General features: G+C 36.2%; 1 protein-coding gene across 1 annotated transcript; it reads left to right on the forward strand.

Moving 5' to 3' along the window:
• Window positions 1–5,485: 5,485 nt before the first annotated feature.
• On the forward strand, window positions 5,486–8,044 carry LOC113352081 (wall-associated receptor kinase-like 5). The gene is made up of 5 exons (XM_026595952.1): window positions 5,486–5,932; window positions 6,074–6,099; window positions 6,183–6,421; window positions 6,693–6,764; window positions 6,876–8,044. Exons 1-5 carry the CDS (start codon window positions 5,486–5,488, stop codon window positions 8,042–8,044), a joined length of 1,953 nt encoding a protein of 650 aa, XP_026451737.1.
• The last annotated feature ends 239 nt before the right edge of the window (window positions 8,045–8,283 follow it).

An 8,283-nucleotide genomic window follows, 5' to 3' on the forward strand; every position in this document is an offset into this window, starting at 1 on the left:
AAATTCTCAATAGATTGGTAGTCTATACTTTTTAGTCACCAACACAGCCAGCAACATAAATAGCACCACCACCATCAGAGCATTATGCTTAGAAGAAGAATTGTATAAATACTTACAACAGATTTAGAATTTCTGAAATATGGTTAGGTTTCAATAGACAGTTGATTTTTTATGGTAATACAAGCCTGAGCTCCAATTGTATAAATACTTGCAAGACTTGCAAATCTGTACACAATTTGACTTCTTTATCTTTTATGGTAATTTTCATTCTTTCTGTACACAATCACCATCTGATCGTGTGTTTGGGTTGCAGGGAAGAATACCATTGCTCTTTTTTCCAGCCTCGGGAGAAGTAGCACCAATCTACAAGTACACTACACTAGTACTGGTTTGTTTGTACCTCCTGTTTATTCATCTTCTTATTAATTTCATGTACTCTTTAAGAAGATAGAGAGATCCACATATTTCTGTTTGGTTTTGTGTTTTTTTTGGCAATTAATATCATGTTCGGATCTAGGAAAATGGATATGATATTTGTTTCGGTACATTTTATCATGTTTGGATGTTGATGGTAAAGCTCATAGTTGTAGCACATCGAGTTTAGGTGCTGTAACTGCTGTTTATATTCGGCCGTCTCGGATAAACTCTCTTGTTAATTTCTTAGTTATTTTTTTGGTATCAAGGGAGAATGTAATTGTGTAGCATACGGTTGGAATGTGAACATGGTGACTGGTGATGCTTATGATATGTGCTTGCTTCCATGTAAATCATGAAAACTCTTGGAAACATGTGCATGAACATCATTATTGCAGATCTCAGAGTTAATGCATTTTTGTTGAACTATGTTTCTTATAACATTATTATTAAACAACAATATTGCAAGTTTGGTTGGTCAGGTCAATGTATCATGATGGTTGTATCTTTTCCCCCGTATAATGAAGATCAATTGGTTGTTTCCAAAACTGAGTTTAGGTGATGTTTATCTTCCTGATCATGTGAACTTAGAACCAAGGCTGTTAGTTATGGGATCTTAGTTGGCCGATTGCTATAATAGTTTTGTTGGATGTACATGTATATATATTATTCAATTTCTGTTTATATAATTTTCACGTTTCCGAATGACTCTTTGACTTGTTCTTTGTGGCTCCATCCATTTCAGGATGTCAAGTGTACAAGAACAAGAGTTACCAGAACCAGACCATTACAACGATGTTATGAGTGGTGACGGTCAAGATGATGATGATGATGCTGAGATGCTAGATTCTGTGAATGAGGATCCAACTGTTGGTTGTGCACCTACACCAGTTGCACGTGGAAAGAAAAATAGACTTAGATCCGAAGTTTGGGAATTTTTTAAACTTGTTAAGTATAAAGATGGTACAACGAAGGGGGTGTGCAAGGCTTGTAATGTAGGATATAAATATGAAAGCCAAAGAGGTGGAACCTCAGCCATGAAAAGGCATAAGTGCCTTAAACGTCAGTCTATGGATGTAGGGCAGATGATGTTAGCAGCTTCACAGAATAGCCAGTTGTCTACCCGTCTACGCAAGATTGATCAAATGAAATTACGGGATTTGTTTTCAGCTTTACTCATTGCAAGAAATGTTCCATTTGCTTTGGTGGAGTGGAAAGAATTTAGGGATATATGTGCTTATTTGAATGATGACTTTAAACCAATATCAAGGAATACTGGGAAAGCCGACGTGGTAAAGAAACATAAAGCACAAAAAGAAGTTATTCGCAACAGATTGAAACTTGCTCCAGGTATGATTCAAAATTGCCTTTTCCTAAAGAATTTATGGATATATGTGTTTCATTAATATGATGTGCTAATGTGTATGGCTTATCCTTACAGGTAGGATATGTCTAACATCAGACATGTGGACTTCTGTAACAACTACTGGATATATAAGCTTAACTGCGCACTATGTTGACCAAGATTGGATATTGCAAAAGAAGCTTCTGAATTTCTGTCCCCTTCCACCACCTCATACAGGTAAATCCCTTAATTTTATTTCTTTATTATCTTAAATATAATTTCATGTTAACTTTTCCCCTTTCTACTTCCTCAAACAGGTGAACACCTTTCTTCCAAGTTATTTGCAATGATAGAAGATTGGGGAATTGAAGACAAGGTATCCAACATCACCTTGGATAATGCTGCAAATAACGGAGCTTGTGCTGGAATTATGAAGAGTAGACTTGTTGCAAAGAAGATCTTGTTGAATGATGGAAAATACTTTCATGTGCGTTGTTGTGCTCATATCTTGGCTCTTATTGTAAAAGAAGGACTTACGAAGATTGATCCAGCTGTGCTTAAGATTCGAGCGACAGTAAAGTCCCTTAAAAAGTCCCAAGTAAGAAAACAAAAGTTCTTGGACATTGTTGGTACTTTAGGAATGTCTGGACTTAAAAGAGGTATTCGGCAAGACGTAAAGACAAGGTGGGATTCCACTTTTATTCTGTTATAAATTGTAAAGTTAGAGAATTGTATTAATGTTTTTTTAGATACTCACTGAATGTTTGTTTTATGCAGGTGGAATTCAACTTATCTTATGTTAGATAGTTGTATCTTGTATAAGCCAGTTTTCTCTCATTTGAAGTTGGTGGATTCAGACTATGAAGACTGTCCAACTAATGAAGAATGGGAACAAATTGAAGTAGTCACAAAGTTTCTCAAGGTGTTTCATGAACTCACAAAGATATTTTCTGGTAGTAAGTATCCTACTTCCAATCTGTATTTTGAAAGAATTTGTCAAGTTCAGGTGTTACTAAAGAAAGAGAGCAGAAGTAATCTTGAATTCATTAGGAACATGGTAAAAGAGATGCAAGAAAAATTTGATAGTTATTGGAAGGAGTTGAGTCCTATATTGGCTATGGCAGTTGTGTTAGATCCTAGATCGAAAATGAATTTTGTGAAATTTACTTACTCCAAGTTGTATGCTGATGAGAGAGAATTAGAACGTCAAGTTAATAAAGTCCATAATAATATAAAAGCACTTTTTAATGAGTATTACACCCTGTCATGTTCAAGAGCTTCCAACAGTTGTGCAGCTCAAAATTTGGGTGTTCAAAATGGTGGGAATTTTGTTGTCCAAGAAGGGAGTGACTTTTTTCAGGTAATTTTAAAGCTTACTTAACTCTAATTCATGTTAGTGAACTGTAATTATTTCTCTTCCTTTAGATTACATACTTTAGTGAACTGTGAGTTTTGGATTCACCGTTTTTGGGGATTCTTATGTTCTCTTGGTTAAACTTGATTACATACTTTGTTAGATGATTTTCCTTTAGATTATATACTAAGAATCGACAAGCTATTAGCTGAACGTTTAGGTTCTCGTGTCAGGAACTCCACCCATTGGAAGTGTTCCACACTTTATAGAATGTCTCAATATAGAGATATTGCCTCCTGCTCTAAACTAAGATGTATCATGTTTGTGGTCATGAGTAGGTTTTACTAATCAGTGAAATCCCTTAGGATGTAAGTTTAATGCCACATTATGACGATGAAGCTGTTTTGCTGTGCAGTCACATGAGTGCTTTACATTGTTGGATTTAGCTTGTTTTCAACTGTGGATGTAATATGTGATGGCGTTAGCTTGTTTTCAACTGTGGATATAATATGTGATGGTGTTAGCTTGTTTCTAAGACTTTTAAGACTCGTATATTCATAGTTCACCCACTTCTAGGTTGTTTCATGCAGGAATATGTTGCAACACAGGAACGTGGTGGTAATGTATTAACTGACTTGTCAGAGTTAGATGAATATCTTGGCGAGACGTACAGAGGTTGTCTAAATTCACTCGACATCCTAAATTATTGGAAGAACCATGAACAACAATATCCAGTACTTTCAAGAATGGCAGGGGATATTTTGTCAATTCCTATTTCAACCGTCGCATCGGAGTCTGCATTTAGCATTGGAGGAAGGGTGATTGATCGATTTCGCAGTTCCTTATTACCTGAAAATGCTGAGGCGTTAATAACAACTCGTGATTGGGAATATGGAATTGGTAAGAAAATCAGTAATATTGTATTTATTGAATGTCTAATTCCTATCTATAACATTGGTTGTTTTTATCCATGTAGGAAAAGAAGATATGGATGAGGACAATGTGATTGTTGAAGAAGATGTATTAGGATTTGAACCTGACGCAGTGGAGGATGGGGCAGTGGAGGATGTGGAGGAAGTAAGTTCTTATGCGTCTAGTTAGTATGCGTACTTCTTCAATATAAAGCGGGGTAATTATGCAAATTCCATGTTTTTGACTTGAATCTTTTTTTTGCTTGGTTTATTTTTTCTTGAAATTACAGATTCATATTGAATAGTTGGAGCAACTCAAAGAGAATGTTTTTTGGACAGACAGTTATTTATCACTTACCAATGTCTCCAGTTTGCATAGAAAAGAGATTGGAGATGTTTTTTTTGACAGTTCACACTTTTTTGATTAACCACACAATATATATTTTGTGCAGGAAGTGGTTATTAATATGGTACAGTCTCGGAGGTTTATTTTCATTGTTGGAAACTATGTTTATTTTCATTGTTGGAAACTTGGAAATATCATCATGATTCATGATTCATGAACTGTAAGTCTGTAAGTTGTAACTAAAGTACTTAAGTACTAAACTACTAATGACTAGTATAGTAGTATCTGTGTTTCTTTAAAGGCAAAATTAGTTTAGTTTTGTAATTTTGAGTTTTTGAATTGATATAAAAATGAATTGGATGAATGTTAGGTACTTAGGTTGTAGGAAAGGAACTTTAGATGGGCTGAATATGGCCGGAAATAGCCCAAAAATCGGTTTCTGGCGAGTTAACTCAACAAAAACCAGTTCACCCGTGAGCACCCGTGAACCCGCGAGCTTTACCCGGGACGGGCGCGGGTAGGATAAATGACCACCCGTGAAGAATTTCAACCCGCGAGCTCAGGCTGGTATTAACCCGTAACCCGCGGGTTGATCACAAGCCAGACCCGTCCCGCCCGTTTGCCAGCTCTAGTACGGCACATCTAGATATATTATGTCATGAGGCTCATTTTCTAAGTTTTTTTATTGTGTCATATATTTGTGATTTGCCAGTATCATTACCAAATTTAGTCCAGACAAACCCATTAATGCATCAAATATCTTTTTTTTTTGCTCGGTCAATGCATCAAATGTCATTGATATGGATCAATAAATGGGTTGATTTGTGCTACTCGGAATTGTCAAAATAGTCTAGTTAAGTCTAGACTTTAGACGGTGCATACTCAGTCAAGCGCAGTAAAGGTAGCTTTAATTTGTTTTGAACTTATACCGTTTAGTATTCATTTATTGCCATCCACTTCCAACTATATGATGTGAACCATAATATTGTTACCTCACATGATATATACACGATGGCCTGCATTATCATTCCACATCCACACTGACAACTAGTCCCACTACCGAGCTTCCTTCTCTGCTTGCATTCCATTTTGTCAACTAAAAAAAGTGAATCACAATGGCTAGAATGCTTTCTTCTCTTCTTATCCTTCAAGATCTTCAACGGTTCATATTTTCAGTGATGATCATATTTTTATTATCGTCTATGTCAGCTTCAGCATCAGCAGCATCGATGAGTAGTACACACACTACGAGTAATAGCAGTATTTCTAGACAGGGTTGCCAAGATAAATGTGGGCGTGTAAGCATTCCATACCCTTTTGGAATGGGTAGTCCAAATTGTTACCATGACAAAGCATTTGAGATCACATGTACCAGCCAAATTCCATTCATTAAACTAAGTCCAGCTTCAGCTCAAGTTGTAGAACTCACAATGGACTATATCCGATTCATGGGATGGTCTCTACCAAATTGTTACAATAAAGAAAGTGGAAAAAGTGAAGGCTCCATTAACCCCAGCCTTATTTGGCAGAGGATTCACCCTTCACTTTCTCAAGTAATCCCAGTAAGTTGTTAGCCGTGGGTTGTGATATCGTGGCCTACATTCCTCTGAAAAACACAAAAAATTATTCAAGCAGTACTACTGGGTGTTCATCAATTTGTAGTACTTCTTCAACTGTCGTTTTTAATTTGACGTCTTGTACAGGTGGTTACGGTTGTTGCCAAACAGATGTACCTACGGGACTCAAATCTTTTCTAATTCAAGTTGGGAGTATAAATACAATAAATAAGACTTGGACCGCTAATCCCTGCAGTCAGGCTATTGTTGTTGACAAGGAGTTTACTGGGGATATTCATGGCAAGATTAACCCAAATGGAACGACCGTACCTATGATGTTGGATTGGGTAATTGAGAATGTATCATGCGAAACAGCTCAAAGGACTTCTTATGCCTGTGGAGAAAATAGTGTTTGTATGGAGTTTATTAACGGTCCTGGCTATCGTTGCAACTGTGAAAAAGGATATACAGGAAATCCTTATCTAGGATGTCAAGGTACAAACTAACTTTACCTTTAGGTTGTTTGACTAATTTCCTTTTCACCACTTCGGCCATTTTCGAAAAGACCAAGAGTGAATCAGTGAGCCTGTGGATGATATATGATGAATATATTTTAATTTTATTTACTATATTTTTTGTAAGCTAGATTTCTAACGTGATGAATGTGGCTAAGCAGATATCAACGAATGCAAGGAAAGTACTTTATACCAAGAGGGATCCACTTGCTCTAACACACTAGGAAGTTATTTTTGCGATTGTCCTCCAGGTTACCACGGTGATGGTAGAGCACTAGGAGTGGGTTGCACACGTGACAGTGTTATTATGGTGGCATCATTAGGTTTATCATCTCTGTTAATTAATTAATTAATTATTAGCTGGGCGAAGATAATTAAGATCACCTCATAGTATAATTTTGCAGCCTCCTAAATTGCTTTCTTGGTCCTTGCAGGTGTTGGAATCGTAATCCTTGCAATGGTTTTAATTGCAATTGGATTTTGGTTGTACAATCGAGTTGCAAAAAGAAAGTACAGACATTTGAAAAGAAATGGTGGATTGCTATTGAAACAAAAGATCACTTTTAATGGTGGCAATATTGAGAACGCATCCAAAATCTTTCGTACAGATGAATTAAAGAAGGCTACCGATAATTTTAATCCCAACCGTATTATCGGCAAAGGAGGTTTTGGCACAGTTTACAAAGAAATGTTATCAAATGGTAGAATAGTAGCAATTAAAAAGTCTAAACTTGTGGATGAAAACCAAGTTGCTCAGTTCATCAATGAGGTTGTCATTCTTTCTCAGACTAACCACAGGCATATAGTAAAACTGTTAGGTTGTTGCTTAGAAACCGAGGTTCCATTGTTGGTTTATGAATTTGTATCCAATGGCACCCTTTCATACCATCTTCATGGTGGGGATAGCAATGAATCATCAATTTCATGGAAAGATCGGTTGAGAATTGCATGGGAGATTGCAGGAGCACTAGCATATTTACACTCCGACGCTTCCACACCGATACTTCATAGAGACATTAAACCAGACAACATACTACTAGATGAGAATTACAAGGCTACAGTTTCCGACTTTGGAATATCTAGATCCATTTCTATGGATAAAACCCACTTAACTACAATGGTGCAAGGAACCTTGGGTTACTTAGACCCAGAGTCCTACAATTCTGGTCAATTCACAGAGAAGAGTGATGTTTATAGTTTCGGAGTTCTTCTCGTAGAGCTTCTAACAGGCCAAAAAGCTATTTCATTAATGAGAACTGAACAAAATTTAGCATTTCATTTCCTATCATCAATGAACCAAAATCAATTGTTTAGTATCTTAGAAGACCAAGTTGTTAGTGAAGGAGATAAAGATGAGATTTTTTGTATTGCTAATCTTATAAAGAAATGCTTAAAGTTGAATATCAATGAAAGGCCAATTATGAAAGAAGTGGCAAGTAGTCTAGATGGCTTGATAAAGTTTCGAGGAGAACAAAATTGTCACCAGCATCCGACTTCCACTATCAGTGCGTTTGACGTACAAGGTTTTGAAACTGGTTCATATATCTTTAGTGGAAATTCAACGGATTTTGAGAGTGCAAATTCAATATTTAGTGCAATGTAATATATGGTATAACTAGCTATATGGAACTTATGATCATGTGTTTGGGGTTGTTTTTCTTATACCTAATTCTTTAAGCTGTAAAACAAAAACAAAACAAGAAGAATTATATGGATGTGGTTACCTCTATTAGCTAAATGAATTGTGATTTACCGCCTTGCTCCATCTATTAATATTTTAATTTTTAAACACTATGAACAAGCTTCTATATATATGAACATCAAAGGGTTTTAAATCTTCAA

The sequence above is a fragment of the Papaver somniferum genome, chromosome 2 (genome assembly GCF_003573695.1).
Source record: "Papaver somniferum cultivar HN1 chromosome 2, ASM357369v1, whole genome shotgun sequence".
Lineage (NCBI taxonomy): Eukaryota > Viridiplantae > Streptophyta > Magnoliopsida > Ranunculales > Papaveraceae > Papaver > Papaver somniferum.